Source organism: Sciurus vulgaris (assembly GCF_902686455.1).
Source record: "Sciurus vulgaris genome assembly, chromosome: 2".
NCBI classification, from domain to species: domain Eukaryota; kingdom Metazoa; phylum Chordata; class Mammalia; order Rodentia; family Sciuridae; genus Sciurus; species Sciurus vulgaris.
The window spans coordinates 84,081,240-84,097,586 of record NC_136462.1 but is presented as its reverse complement, the minus strand read 5'-3'; the positions used below and the strand labels follow the sequence as shown (position 1 = coordinate 84,097,586).

At 36.0% G+C, this 16,347-nt stretch overlaps 1 protein-coding gene across 3 annotated transcripts in view; it reads right to left on the bottom strand.

Moving 5' to 3' along the window:
- Positions 1 to 16,347, bottom strand: part of FMN1 (formin 1) — a 390,151-nt gene that overhangs the window by 146,613 nt on the left and 227,191 nt on the right. For all 3 annotated transcript variants that reach the window (XM_079126348.1, XM_079126350.1, XM_079126349.1), the window contains one exon: positions 5,593 to 5,680. In XM_079126348.1, the coding sequence (XP_078982474.1) occupies positions 5,593 to 5,680 (88 nt within the window). The remainder of the gene's footprint in view (positions 1 to 5,592; positions 5,681 to 16,347) is intronic.

The following is a 16,347-nucleotide window of genomic DNA, read 5'->3' as shown; positions in this document are numbered from 1 at the left end:
TCCAAAATCTAAGGTGCAGACTGAATTTCTTCTTCCTCACTCCTTGTGATACATTTCTACAGATGCAGTCTTAGTTCTGGTCTTCATCACTTATGATCTGATCAGTGTGCAAACTGTTTCTCGCATACTTATCCTCCTTTAGTTGTTTTTGTTTTATTCATTCATTAGGCACTTAGATCAGCACCTGTGTGCCAGACACAAATGCAAGGTGCTGGGGACACATCAACAAGTAGTCTCCATCTCAGAGCTGCCGTTCTGATAGCTGATGTAAATAAGAACGTAAGTAGATACATAAATAAGACATTAAGTGTGGAGAAAAGTGAGAGAATTAACTTAGCATGAGTTACATTAGGGAGCAAGGATCTAAGAAGGCCTCTTTGAGGTGACATTTAAGTTGAAACCCACAGTAAAGAAAAAGAACTAGCTGTACAAACAATTCCAGATACAGGCAATGTGCTGCGCTTTTCATTCAAAATGTGCTATGCATTCAAAGATACAAAAGGAGGGGAGAACTTGGCCTTTTCAAGGAGTCAAAGATGATCACTGTAGCTAGCTAGAAGTGCAGCATGCAGGGAGGCCAGAGGAGCAAAGGAAAGTAAGAGATGCAGAGCACATAGGGCCCTCAAGGTCAGTCTGAGACATACCACTGCACTCAAAATCAGACGGCAACGTTCCCCTTAAAGATCTTATCTCTGGTACTGATGCAATAGTGTACAGAATTCATGTGTTGACATTCTGGGTCCTTCCTGGTCTGGATGCTGCTTGTTTTTCCAGCCTTAGCCCCTGAAACAAACCATGTTCTCATGCATTCTGTACACATTAGTTGTACCCCCTTTTGCACATCTTGTTTTATGTTCTTTCCTCTAGGGGATGAGCTCTATCTCTGTGTGTGACCACACATCCTCTAAGACTCATCTGAAGTTGTACAGGAAGAGTTCAGCTATTTCCATTATTTCATAGCCCACTCTATTGCAATCTTGGCTGTTTGTACATCTCTCCCACCATGCTGTGAATTCTCAAAAATGTTACAGTTAAAATTTTAAATGTTGTTGAAGTCATGGTGCCTGATACAGAGCTGGCATTCAATACATGTTAAAGACAGGCAGGCAGTTAGTTTTACCCAAATACACTGGAATGGAACCTGTGACATTCTGATTCTATGTAGATTAAGGCTTCATCTATTAAAAATTAAATTAAATTTAACAAACATTTGAATATATGACTTTAAAACATGACGCATTAGCCAATTAGTTATGTGCAATGCTTAATCAGAGAACTTCCTAGGAAACAAATACAACATGACATAAAGGTACAAAAACTGATTGGTTACTATCTGTAAGAGCTTGAGCACAGAATTCTAAAATTTCAATTCCTGAATGTGCATTGTAGACCACAGAGTAGTGCTCACCTGACCAACAAGGAAAATCAGGTTGCTCTTTAAGAGCTGGACCAGTTTGCAGGAAAGTGGATGAAACTAGAGACCATTATGTTAAGCAAAATAAGTCAAACTCAGAAGGTCAAGGGATGTATGTTTTCTCTCATATGCAGAAGCTAGAGGGGAAAAAGGAAAAGTAAGTGTGGGTGGGAAATAGTATGAAAATCAAAGGGAGATCAGTAGAGAAAAGAGACCAAGGGATGAGAAGAGGGGAGGGAAGTGGGGAGTGCTGGGGAGCAATATTGGTCAAATTACACTGTTATATTATGTGCACGTAGGAATATGTACCAACAAATCCCATCGTTATATACAACTATAATGTGCCAATAAAAAAAAGTAGAAGAAAAAGAAAGAGCTGGACAAGTAAAAGCCAGATTATCTATCTGATCTATCTGTGGGAAGTAACCTTTATACTGAAATACTTAAAACTTTTATCAAGGTGACAAAGCTGTAATCCCAGCAGGACAAGATTGAAATGTCATTGTCATTTAGAAAACTGAAATGCTTGAAACTCTTCAGAATACCTGTAGGTACTTCTGCTCCTACAAACAGAACAGTACTTTTTATAAGAATCAGACATTTCCAAGATTTGAAACTGTTCCTTTCTACTCATGCCTTTGTCTGTCTCTTCTCATTGATCCCTCTGTTCAGCCATTCAAAACACACTCACTGTGTGTTTGCTGTGCAGGTGGTGGGATAGAGGGAATTCTTCATGGGAAAAATAGCAGGAAGAGATACAATGCCACAGAGAGACAAGTGATGGAGAAAACATTGAGCAGATATGATATTTTACTCATAACAAAGAAATATTCTCTTCCTTAAGTGAACAAACTAGGGTTCTGGTTTATATATCAACTTTTTGTAAGTTTGGAAAGTGTGAGTTAATGCCTCTGGTCTTTGTGTCCTGACAAAAATGAATATATGACCTGAAAGCTTAAGAATAAACCAGAGGCATCTGAACTTTGGTCATTTCACCAAGGCTGATAACACTGTGAGACCACCTGGCTGCCAGCTGGCCTCCTCCAATCACATCTCCCCTCACATAAATGTTCTGGGTCAACTTCAGCACAGGGAATCCTTTCGACTGAAGGACAACACAAGACCAAGCACATTCCATTTATGACCAGAAAGGGATTCAGAATGAAATATAACTGGCAAAGCCCAGACTGCTAGTGACAGTCACATGCCAGTGTCAGTGATTGGTTCATCTGGAATACATTGCTAAAGGAAGAAATGGAATGGAGATTACTTTTTAGAACTTAGGAGCCAACTCTGCAGTGGATACATAAGTGCTTGAGGCAGGAGGAAGAGCTAAAGTCATGCCTGCCCTGCTTACATGTCTGTAATGCCACAGTTGGCATCTCCAATCCTGAAATGAGAGTTGGTTTTTCTTGTCATTTCCAACAAAATGAAGTTTATGTACACATCCTATTTTTATGAAATACCTTTACATAATGACTTAGATCTTGTCCACACAACTAACCTGACCCAGAGGAAATGGTTTTTAGCAGTATCACATCATTAATATTCTTTTTTCATCATTGTTATTTTTTTAGATTAAAATATATACATATATTTTAAATTTATCTTTTAATTTTTCTTTACAGACTGCATTTTGATTCATTGTACACAAACGGGGTACATCATTTTGTTTCTATGGTTGTACATGATGTAGAGTTGGCTTTTGATTCACGAAGGCATGTTTTTGACTAAAGTGGAAAGGTCTGGATGAACTAATCCCTTACTCAACTTACACTGAATATTCAAGCCAATGAGGCTGGAATTCCATGGGAAGGTTTATGGTCCCAAGCTGGTAACTACAGTATCATGGGGTTAGGATGACCCTCATGCATGTGGCAATCTGTCATATTGCAGCAGAAAATGGCTAACAGGAACCAAGTGAAGGCCATAGTGATGCTGCCATTGTGAAAGCTCATATTCATGGTGCTACACATGGTGGTAAAACCAAGCATGCCTGGTGTTCAGCAGGACTGTGGTCAATGATGCTGAAAAATCCCCTTCTCATTGCAATGACTGCCTTAGAAACTTACTTCCCCACCACAAGACTGCCAACTCCCCTCCAGAATTTTTTTTTCCTTTTTCCATTTTGTTGTTCACCCAAGCATCACATTTTCCTGATTTGAATTCTTGTAGAAGACCTAACATCAGATCCTTCTAAAGTCAGTAAAGAATCCTGCTCTAATTTCAGTGGTAGCGCCCCAAAGTCAAATCAATTACTGATTACTACAATGTTTCCCAAGGTTTAATAGTCATACTTATGCATTCAGTTCAGTTCTATGAAATGTTAAAGATATTTCACTTATCCAAATACTTATGTCATTTACTTTGAATATCAATATTTCTAGCCTTTTGTGGAATTTAAAAGTTTTTACAATATAGGAAAATTTTAAGACCCTAAGAAAGCTACTTTAAAAAGAAAAGCAGTGTGTGAAAGGATCTCAAGAGCCTCTTAGTTTAGGGTCCCCGGGAGTCTGCTGAGTAGCAAAATAAAACAACCGAGTAACACCAAGAGAAACCTAAGGTGGGTAGGGTGGTTTCAGAGTGTTCCCACTGTTAAACCAGTGCTCAATCCTACTGAAGCCACCTCAGAGATTGTAGTCCACTCAGGAAACAGCATAAGTGACATGCCAAAATTAAGATATACATTTAATCAATTATTGAGAAAAGGGAACATTGTTTTAATGAAAGACACAAATTTTAAAAAGGTATGATGGCTTTTGTTTCCCTTTTCTAGAAATCAAGAAAAGTACACACAAATAAAATATCTTCTCTATAAATGTTTTTTGTATAAAATTGAGCCAAAGAAAACCAAATAGGGAAAAAAACCCACTGCCACCACCAACAAAGTGATTGAGAGACAATGATGTAGCCACATGGTTGATAAAAGTATTTCTCTAGAGATGTATTCAGCTAATGAAGAAGTAACAACTTTAAATCGTTATTTTTCAGACTTCTAAAGAAACAATCTAGGCAAAGATCATCAGTGCCTACTAGTGTCACAGACAATCCATATTATATACATCTTGATGGAATATACAATAGCATCTGTTAAGTATTCTTCCATGCACTCAGATTAAGTCTCTAGATCAAACCAGCAGTTTACAGGAAACACATAGGACAGAGAAACTTCATTGCACAGTAATGCAATCAGCAAAATCAAAAAAGTGGAAATCTCTACAGGACAAGTAATCTGTCTTCAACGAATGAATTACAAAGGAAAAACACAAAAAGAAGATGGGGAGTAGAAAACCTCAGATTAAAAGAAATTTGAGAGACACATCAATGGCAATGCAGAACATCTGTTTGGAACCTCACCCAAAATAACTCTAAATGAATGGGTGAATTAATGAGTATATGGACAACTGGGGAAATGAGAACCACAGATGTGAGGATACTATTATGGTGTGGAGGTGAGGTTTCCCCCCCAAATCTTACATGAGACAATGCAGCAAGGTTCAGAGGAGAAATGATTGGGTTATGAACATCTTAACCCAATCAGTGAATTAATCCATGATGGGATTAACTGAAGTGGTAGGGTATGGCTGGAGGAGACTGGAACTGGGGCGTGGCTTTGGGGTATATATTTTGTATCTGGAGAGTGGAGACTCTCTCTCTGTTTCCCGAAGATGCCAGCTGCTTCCCTCTGCCACACTTTTTTGCCATGATGTTCTGCCTCACCTCCAGACCCAAGGAATGGAGCCCACCTTCTATGGACTAAGATCTCTGAAACCATGAGCCCTCAAATAAACTTTCCTCCTCTATAATTGTGCTAATCAGATCATTTAGTCACTACAGGAAAAAAACCTGACTAAAACAGATACTGAGAAATTGTTGTTCATCTTTTTAAAGGCATGATATAGCACTAGGGTTATGTTTTAAAAAGTATCCTTATCTTTTATGGGTAGTACAAATATTTTTAGTAGATGAATTATAAAATATCTGAGATCTGCCTCATAATAATCTAGTTGGTGGTGGGGAATGTGCTGTAAATGAAAAAAGAAGTGAGTTGATGGCTATGTAGCTGGATATTCATGGGATTCATTATGGCATTTTAATTTTGTGTATGTTTAAAATTCTCCACAATAAAATGTTTTAAAAATTTTAAAGTTCTGGAAAAAATGATGGAAAAGACTTACCCTGCTGGATGTCCTTCATTTCTAAATGTAAACTAGATATCAAGATTCCCACAGTTTGAGATCGTTTTCCATCCAATAACTTGATGATCTGGAATTAAAAACAAAAAAGAATACGAGCTCCAGTTACTATGAAAATCTTTTAGAAAGCATAAGACTCAGATACAATGAAGGACTAACTAAAGTGACACTTGCAGACACTCTACTCCAAATGGTGCTTGGTTGGAAAACAGCTTATCCGCAATTACAGACGTTTTACAAAATACAGGGAAAATGTCACAGAGAATTCTACCAGCCCCACGGGAACACTAAAAATCTGCAGAATATTTTGCTCTGATCTTTTTATTTAGATATATTTTAACTAAGTTGTAACAGCAACATGATATACAATACCACACCCGGCTTTTTTGTGTACCAATGAGATATTTTCACATTGCTGCCTAAGACCCCAGCCTTTGCAGTGATTCTCTCTGCTGAAGTGTTTAGGGGGAAAGAACATTCCTTTCTTGTGACAGCTGCCCATCAGCAATGTGGCCTTGAGAGAGTCACACTTTAAGGAATTCATCAACTTGTGCATTTAGCTTATGTATTTATTTTAGGAATTAAATGATATAATATGTACAAACTAACATATTGCTGGTCTGTATTTACAATGTAAATAAAGTTTACCCATTTCAGGGAGGTAGGTTGCTTCCTGTACAATTATTAATGTAAACAATTATAATATTTTACTCATCAAGTTTTGATTTTAAATCATTTCAAATTATTTTTTATAATAATATATGTATATCAAGACTTTTACAATCTTTTTAAAAACTACAAATGCTTCACTGCCAATTACTTCAACCTTATTGAATAGCCCCTGGAGAAGTCTACATAGTTCAACTAAACAGTTATATTTCCCTTCCCACCTAGGTACTCACAAATTACAAAATACAGTGAAAACAGGACTAAACAATAACAACATCTACATATTTTTTAGTATACTAGTCTAGTTGTTTGCTGGTTGAACAAGGGTAACAAGAGTTTGCTCTAATCAAGATTATCTAACAGCCTAATTCTCTACCAACCTATCAATTTATTCTCAATTATTGCCAGTCAATGTCTTCCCTTTTCCTGCTCAAAATGGCTACTTTTATATAACTATTAGGTCTAAAATACAGTAAATACTAAGCTTTAATCAAGATAAAAGGAAAATCTGATTTTTCAGTTGCTGTGTTTAATCATTTCAACATTAGTCTTAGAGAAAGATTTCTGGGGGATTCAGAATTTCAGGACTTTCAAGAAGGGTATAAAGAAGGTAAATAATATTTTTATAATTTTTCATATAAAAGCAAAAAGAAAAGAAGAAATAAAGCATAATCAAATATCTTTAAAAGTGTAGTTTCTTAGAGAACCCAAATTTAAAGCCAACTGATTTTTAAAATTCCAGTACAAAATTAAGAAAATCCAAATAGGTTTTATTTAAATATTCAGCCATGTACTCATTTATTTAAAAACTATTTGCTGTGTATCTGTTGTGCATCTGGAACTGCTCTGGACTCTGGGGATGTAGAGGTGAGTGAGACAGATTGAGATGCTGAACTCAAGAAGTTTGTAGTTGGGAAATTTAAAAATTCCTTGTGGTAAAATTGCTATAAAGAGACTGTCAAAAACACAAATAAAATAATTGCCTAAACTACCAAGACAGCAAATTCAAAAGAAGTTTGGCTTTGGGAATCAAGTAGATTTATGCTTAAGTGTCCAGGACAGTGACTGATACAACCATGGCATACACATCAATGTCCAGGAGACAGGCACAGGAATTCAATGTATGACAAGATTGCAATTAGGTCAAATGAACATCAAGCTATCCAGTTAGGACTCCAAAAATCATCAATACCATATTCTGCCTGCAAGACAATGTTCGAATGCAAGTTTTTTGACTAAAGAAGGCAAGCGAGAGACCATGAGGAACCCAGAGAATGACACACTGATTCTGCTGTCATTGGGTAAATCAAACCACCAAGTCAATCCATCCCCGCTTGCTCATTCCACCAGGCTGCACTGTAGAAAGGATATTACCATGATAAGCCATCCTTGGAATTTTATCCATGACTTTGGGTGAAATGTGTTAGGAGGGTACCTGTAGGACAATGCCTTAAAGAGTTTTTCCTAAGTTCAGTCCTGCCCCTTAAAGGGAGAGTGGGGTGACAGTGGAATTAGAGCATTTGTATTTTTGTACCTATACTTACCAAATTCTGTCTACTCCTGCACAACCTTTACAAATGTTTCCATTTACTCACTCTTTAGTTGCAGCATAATTCTGGTGTCCTTTTCAAAACCAACTAAAATGTTTGGAACACAATGAACACTGAATTTATGTCCCAAACCCTGTTCATTTATTTTACTTGTTTTCATAGACTTGAAAGCTTATTTTTTAAGATTATTACTGTGAAAAACACAACACAAAATGTACTTTATTAAAAATTTTAAGTATATAGTACAGTATTACAAACTATAAGTAAAATGTTCATTAGAACTCTGGAATTTTTTCGTCTTGCAAAACTGAAACTTCATATCTATTATATAGAACTTCCAAATTCTCCCTTCCCCCAGCCCTTGGCAACCACTGTTCTACTTTCTGTTTCTATAAGTTGAACTACTATAACTATCTTATATAAATGTCATCATGAAGTATTTGTCCATCTATGACTAGATTATCTTCACTGGGCATAATGCATTAAAGGTCCAGTCATATCATTGTAAATGACAGATTGGATAATATTCTAATGTATGTCTAAACCATATTTTCTTTGTCCTGTGATGAACATTTAATTAATTTTTTTTTTTTGCAATGAATATGGGATTGCAAATATCTTCAAGATTCTGGTTCCAGTTCTTTATAATAAATAATCAGGAGAGGGACTGAAGAAGCATATGGTAGTTCTATTTAAAATATTTTAAGGAATCTCCATACTGCTTCCAGTAGGAGCAACACCATTTTACATTCCCATCAACTGTCCACAAGGGTTTTCATTTCTCCACATTCTCACCAAAACTTTATATTTTCTGGTTACTTTTTATAAGAACCATGCTATCTCACTGTGGCTCTGATTTGCATTTCCTTGATAATTAGTGATGTTGGGCATTTTTTCATATACCCGATGTCCATCTGTAGGTCTTCTCTGTTTTTAAATCGAATTGTAGAAGTCCTTCCTGTAACTGGACATTCATCCTTTATCAGATACATTGTTTGCAAAGACTTTCTCCCATTTTGTAGGCTGCCTTTTCACTCTGTTGATTGTTTCCTTTGCTGCACACCTCCTTCATTTGATGCAGTCTCACATCTATTTTTCGATTTTTGTTGCTTGTGCTTTTGATGTTGTACCAAGAAATAATGGTCAGGATCAATTTTGTAAAGTTTTTCCTGTATGCTTTCTTGTAGGAGTTTTTAGTTGATGGAGTTGACTTTTGTGTTTGTTATCTGACTTCATTCTTTTGCAGGTGGATTACCAGTTTTCTCAATACCATCTTTCGTCTTCCCATTGTTTTTGCACCTTTATCAAAGACCACTTGAGCATATATGCATGGGTTTATTTCTTTTTCTCTATGGTGTTCTGTTTGTCTATGAAGTTGGCTGTTAAGAAATTTCTACACTGTTCTGATTACTCTAGTTTTCTAATACATTTTTCAGTCAGGAAATATGAGGCATCCATGTTTGTTCTTTCTGGAGATTGTTTTAGCTATTAGGAGTACTTTGTGGTTCCAGATGAATTTTAGGACATTTTTGGGTTTTGTTTGTTTATGTGTTTTTTTCTATTTCTGTAAATCTCCCACTGGGATTTTTGAGAGGAACTGCATTGAATCTGTAGGTTGCTAGAGGAATCTGGATGTTCGGACAATATTTAAGTTCCAGTCCATAAATACAAGACCTCATCTTTTCATTTATTTGTGTCTCCCTCAATTTCCTTTAACAATGTTTTGTAGTTTTCACTGTACGAGTCTTTCACCATCTTAAGTTTATGGTCCAGTATTTTATTTTTCTTGACGTTATTTTAAATGAAATGTTCTTTTGGGGGTGTTCATTTTTTGGTGTACAAAAAAACTCATTTTTATACACTGATTTTTGAAGAGTACAAGTCTAAATTTATTAGTTCTCTCTTATTAGTTTTAATCTTTAGGATTTTCTATATACAAGATCACATCATCTGTAATAAAGAGATGATTTTATTTCTTCTTTTGCACTTTGGTTATCTTTTATTTAAATTTTTGGCCTAACAGCTCTGGCTAGGTCCTCCAGTTCTATGTCCAATAGAGGTGGTGAGAGTAGGTAACCTTATCTTGTTCCTGATCTCAGTGAAAATGCTTTCAGCTTTTCACCCAGGAGGACAATGCCAGCTGTGAGTTTTTAATCTATGGGCTTTATCATGCTGAGGTAATTTTTCTTCTACTCCTAGTTTGATGAGTGCTTTTTTATTATAAAATGGTGTTTGAGTCTAGCAAGTGCCTTTTCTGTGTCTATTTGGATGATGGTATGATTTTTATCTTTTGTTCTATTAATATGATGTAAGACATTGGTGGATGTTCATATGGTGAACCATCCTTGTTGTATCCCAGGGATAAATCATAGTGCTCATAGTGTCTGATCCTATAACATTCTTAAACATGGTTTGCTAGTATTTTGTTGGGGAATTTTACATCTACATTAATAAAGGATAATGGTCTGTAGTTTTTCTACAGTGTCTTTGGCTATGCATTGTGTTTTATTTATTTCTTACAGTCACACACTTTGATTCCTTTTTCATTTTGTGCACCTTTTCTAGGCATTTTTTTTTTTTTTGTGGTTATCATGGGACTGATAACAAAACATCTTAATTTTTATAATATATATAACAATCTATTTTAAACTGCTAACTTCGACCATATACAAAAATTTACTCTTTTACTTCTTTACATTCCTGAATTTTGTTATCAAAATCACAAATTATACCTTTATAGATTGCTTATTTTATAGTTACACTTATTTCTTATATTTGCCTTTTCAATTTTATACCACAGTTAAGTGATTTACTTGCAACCATTAAAGTATCCAATATTTGTCAATATATTTACAATTATCAGTAAACTTTGTACTTTCATATGCTTTTGTGTGACTAGGTAGTATCTCATTTCAGCTGAGAAAAAACTCACTTTATCGTATTTTTGTAAGGCAAGCCAAGTCAAGTGGAGATAGATTCCCACAGCTTTTGCTTATCTCAGAAATTCTTTATTTCTTCTTCATTTTTGAAGGACAGTATTTATTGAAAATAGTATTCTTGATTGGCAGTTTTTTTCCCAATACTGAATATATTATCCTTCTGGTCTATAAATTTCTGGTAAGAAATTCATTGACTGTCCTATGTAAATGCCCTTATATGTAATAAGTTGCTTTTTTCTCTTGCTGTTTTCAAAATTCTTTCTCTTCGTTTTGACAATTTGATAATTATGTATCATGGTATGAGCTTTTTTGGGTTCTCCTTGTTGGGGTCCACTGGGCTTCCTGAAACTATATCTCTACTTCCTTACCCAAAATGGGAAGTTTTTGGTCATTTTGTTTCTTTAAATACACTCTTCGCCCTTTTATGCTTTTTCCTCACAGTGTGTTTATTGGCCTGCTTGCTGATAACCTATAAGGTCCTAAGATTTACTTCACTCTTCCTTTTCCTTTTTGCTCAGTAGGCTGGGTCATTTAAAATGAACTGTCTTTCAGTTCTTTGATTCCTACTTCTACTTGATCAAGACTGATGTTGAACCTTTCTAGTGAATTCTTCAATTCAGTGGTTGCATTTCATAACTTCCCAAATTTTATTTTATTCTATTGAAAGATTCCTCTTTGTGAATATTTGCATTTTGTTTGTGTATCATTTTTCTGAAATTATTGAGCATCTTTATGACATTTCTTTTGAATTCTTCATCAACTAATTCATATATGTCTGTGGCCACAGAGTTTGCTTCTGATATTTATATTGTTCCTTTATTTTTTAGAATAAAGCATGTGTTTTTTTTAATTGACATATAATTATACATATTTGGAATATGGTATAATTCAATGCATATATACAATGTAGCCCAAACAGTTGTCAGGGGCTTGAGGCTGCAGCCCCAACTCCAAATGTAGTCTCTCCATCTTGGGACACCAGCCAAGGCCTGGAAGCCCAATATCAAGGTGCCTGTAGGTTTAGTTATACCTGAGGTCTTCCTGCTAGGCATGCTAATAGGCAACATCTTGCTGCAGAGGTAGGAGAGAGACAGGCTCTTTCCAGCTCTGTAAGTCCTGAAGCATGTGGGGATGGACAGGGCTGGTTACAGCAGGTTGGAAGGTTAGAAGAAGATGTGAGGACATCTTGCTCTCAGTTCTCCTAGCCAGCTGGTCTGGCACCCACTGGGTTCCAGGAGCCCACTTGAGCTAGCACTTGCTGGTCCCCAGCACCAGCCTAGTCCCCAACTCACTACCCTGTCTGACATCCACTAAGTCCCCTGGTCCTGCCTGGTCTGGCATCAGTCTGGCCCCCAACTAGGTCCTCCAGTTCCCCAGTCCCATCTCCCAACCCCTCCCTAACCACCAACCCCTCCCTAACCACCAACCCGGACCATCACTTACAGCTACATGGCCATCCTGCAGCCCTGAGTGCCCAATCCTGATCCGCCCAATACAGAACAGCTCTCTGTGACAAGTGCACAGGTTCCAGCACTCAGCCCTCAGGACCGCCTGGGAGAGAAGTGCCTGACATCTTAATAAGAGCTATTTGGTTTAAGGCTGTATACTGTTTACACTGGGTGTTGTTAATATTGATCTCCCCCATAAAGGCAAGGATTGGAAACCTTTAGTGACACTATTAGTCTATAAGGTAGAAACTGTACTGCCTCAGAATCACACTAGTAGATGGAAAGATATATGAAAAACATTAAAAAAAAGGGGGGGGGGACTAAGCACTGCAAACAAACCAAGATGTTCCAGTAATAGAATCCATTGACAACACAGTAGAAGAAATGTCAGAGAAGGAGTTTAGAATGCACATCATTAAACTGATTCATGACATAAAGCATAATGCAAGGAATGATATCAAAGATAAATTTTAGGGGGTGAAATTACACTTCAATAAAGAGATTATGAAAAGAAATCAAGTAGAAATCCTTGAAATGAAGGAATCAATAAACCAAATTAAAAATTCACTGGAAAATATCAGCAACAGTCTAGACCATTTGGAAGACAGACCTTTAGGCAACAAAGACAAAATATATAATCTTGAAAATAAACTTGACCACACAAAGAAGATGGCAATAAATCATGAACAGAACTTCCAAGAATTATGGAATAACATGAAAACACCAAATTTAAGATTTATCAGGATAGAGGAAGGTGTGGAGATTCAGACCTAAGGAATGCACAATCTTTTCCATGAAATAATATCAGAAAATTTCCCAAACCTGAAGAATGAAGTAGAAAATCAAATACAAGAGGCTTACAGGTTCCCAAATGTACAAAATTACAGCAGACCCACACCAAGTCAAATTATAATCAAAACAACTAGCATACAGAATAAGGATAGAATTGTAAAGGCCATGAGAGAAACAGGGGGAAAACAATTCAAATCTCAGCAGATTTCTCAACCTAGACCCTCAAAGCTAGGAGATCCTGGAACAACATATACCAAGCGCTGAAAGAAAATGGATCCCAACAAAAAATTTATATCCAGCAAAATTAAGCCTCAGATTTGAAGATGAAATAACAACCTTCCATGATAAACCAAAGTTAAAAGAATTCGCATCTAGAAAGCCTGCACTACAGAACATTCTCAGCAAAATATTCCATGAGCAGGAAATGAAAAAAAAAAAAAAGTGAAAACCAGCAAAGGGAGGAACACTACTAAAGTAAAAGACAACCAAAAGAGAAACTAAGTCAAATTAAAAACCAAAAATAAACCAAAATGAATGGGAACACAAATCATATCTCAAAAATAACCCTGAATGTTAATGGCCTAAACTCATCAATCAAAGGATATAGACTGTAAGATTGGATTAAAAAACAAGACCCAACAATATGCTGTCTCTATGAGACTCACCTCATAGGCAAAGACATCCTCAGACTGAAGGTGAAAGGATGGGAAAAAAAATATCACTCACAAGGATCATGAAATAAGCAGGGGTTTCCATCCTCATATCAGGTAAAGTGAACTTCAAGCCAAAGTTAGTCATATGGGAAAAAGAAGGACATTTCATACTGCTTAAGGAAATTATACATCAATAAGACTTAACAATTGTAAATATATATGCCCTCCAAAATGAAGCATCTAGGGACAGCAAACAAACCCTTCTCGGTTTCAAGAATCAAATAGGCCACAACACAGCAATAATGGGTGACTTTAACACACCTCTCTCACTACTGGACAGATCTTCTGAACAAAACTACACAAAGAAACTATAAAACTAAACAATGTAATCAATAATTTGGACTTAATAGACATATATAGAATATTTCATCTATTGATGAGTAAATACACTTTCTTCTTAGCAGTACACAGATCCTTCTCTAAAATAGATCATATCTTATGCCATAAAGTAACTCTTAGCAAATGCAAAAGAACAGAGATACCACCCTGCATTCTATCAGATCATAATGAAATGAAACTAAAAATTAATGATAAAATTTAAAATAGAAGTTACTCCAACACTTGGAGACTAAATAACATGCTACAGAATGACAAATGAATAGCAGAAGAAATCAGGATGAAATTAAAAAATACTTAAGAGATACATGAGAACACCAACACAACATATCAAAGTCTCTGGGACACTATGAAGGCAGTGCTAAGAGAAAAGTTCATTGTATTGAGTTCATACAATAAAAGAATAGAAAGTCAATGAATAAATGACACAATATTACATCCCAAAGCCCTAGGCAAAGAAGAACAAATAAACATCAAAAGCAGAAGACGGGAATCAGAGCTGAAATCAATGAAACTGAAACAAAAGAAACAAATCAGAAAGTGGACAAAACAAAAAGTTGGTTCTTTGAAAAAATAAATAAGACTGATAAACCCTTAGCCATGCTAATGAAGAGAAAAACTCAAATTACTAAAATTCATGATGAAAAAGGAAATATCACATCAGACACTATTTAAATACAGAAGATAATTAGAAACTACTTTGAAATTTATACACCAATAAAATAGAAAATCTTGAAGACATCTATAAATTTCTGGAGATACATGACCTACCCAAACTGAATTGGGAGGACATATACAATGTAAACAGTACATTGAAACAATGAAATAGAAGAAGCCATCAAAAGCCTACCAACCGGGGCTGCGAATTAGTGCAGCCACTCTGGAAAGCAGTATGGAGATTCCTTAGAAAACTTGGAATGGAACCACCATTTGACCCAGCTATCCCACTCCTTGGCCTATACCCAAAGGACTTAAAATCAGCATACTACAGAGATACAGCCACATCAATGTTCATAGCTGCTCAATTCACAATAGCCAGATTGTGGAACCAACCTAGATGTCCTTCAGTTGATGAATGGATAAAGAAACTGTGGTATATATATACAATGGAATATTACTCAGCCATAAAGAATGATAAAATTATGGCATTTGCAGGCAAATGGATGAAATTGGAGAATACCATGCTAAGTGAGATAAGCCAATCTCAAAAAACCAAAGGACGAATGATATCGCTAATAAGTGGATGAGGACACATAATGGGGAGAGGGAGGGGTTAGTGTTAGGGTTAGAGTTAGGGTTAGGGAGGGGGGCAAGAATGGAGGAAGGAAGGACTGTATAGAGGGAAAAGAGGGGTGGGAGGGGTGGGGGGGAAGGGAAAAATAACAGAATGAATCAAACAACATTACCCTATGTAAATTTATGATTACACAAATGGTATGCCTTTACGCCATGTACAAACAGAGAAACAACATGTATCCCATTTGTTTACAATTTAAAAAAAAAAAAAAACCCTACCAATCAAGAAAAGGGCAGGACCAGAAGGATTCTTAGTCAAGATCTATAAGACCTTCAAAGGAGAATTAACACCATTATTCCTCAAATTATTCCATGAAATAGAAAAGGAGGGCACCCTTCCAAACTCATTCTATGGGGTTAGTCCCACCCTGATACCAAAACTAGACAAAGACACATCAAGGAAAGAAAACTTCAGACCTATATCCCTCATGAACATAAACACAAAAATTCTCAATAAAATTCTGGCAAATTGCATATAAAAACATGTTTAAAAGATTGTGCACCACGATCAAGTAGGGTTCATCCCATGGAAGCAAGGTTGGTTCAGCATAACAGAAATCAATAAATGTAATTCATCATGTCAATATACTTAAAGACAAGAATCATATGACCATCACAATAAATGCAGAAAAAAACATTTGACAAAATACACACCCCTTCACTTTCAAAACACTAGAAAAACTAGGGATAGAAGGAATAGACCTCAACATTGTAAAAGCTAACTACGCTAAACCCAAGACCAACATCATTCTAAATAGAGAAAAATTGAAAGCATTCCCTCTAAAAACTGGAACAAGATAAGGATACCCTGTATCACCACTTCCATTCAACATGGTCCTGGAAACTCTAGCCAGAGCTATTGGACACACTATGGAAATTAAAGGGATACAAGTAGGAAAAGTAGAACTCAAACTATCAGTATTTGCTGACAACATGATTCTATATTTAGAAGATCCAAAAAATCCCACCAGAAAACTTCTAAAACTAATAAACA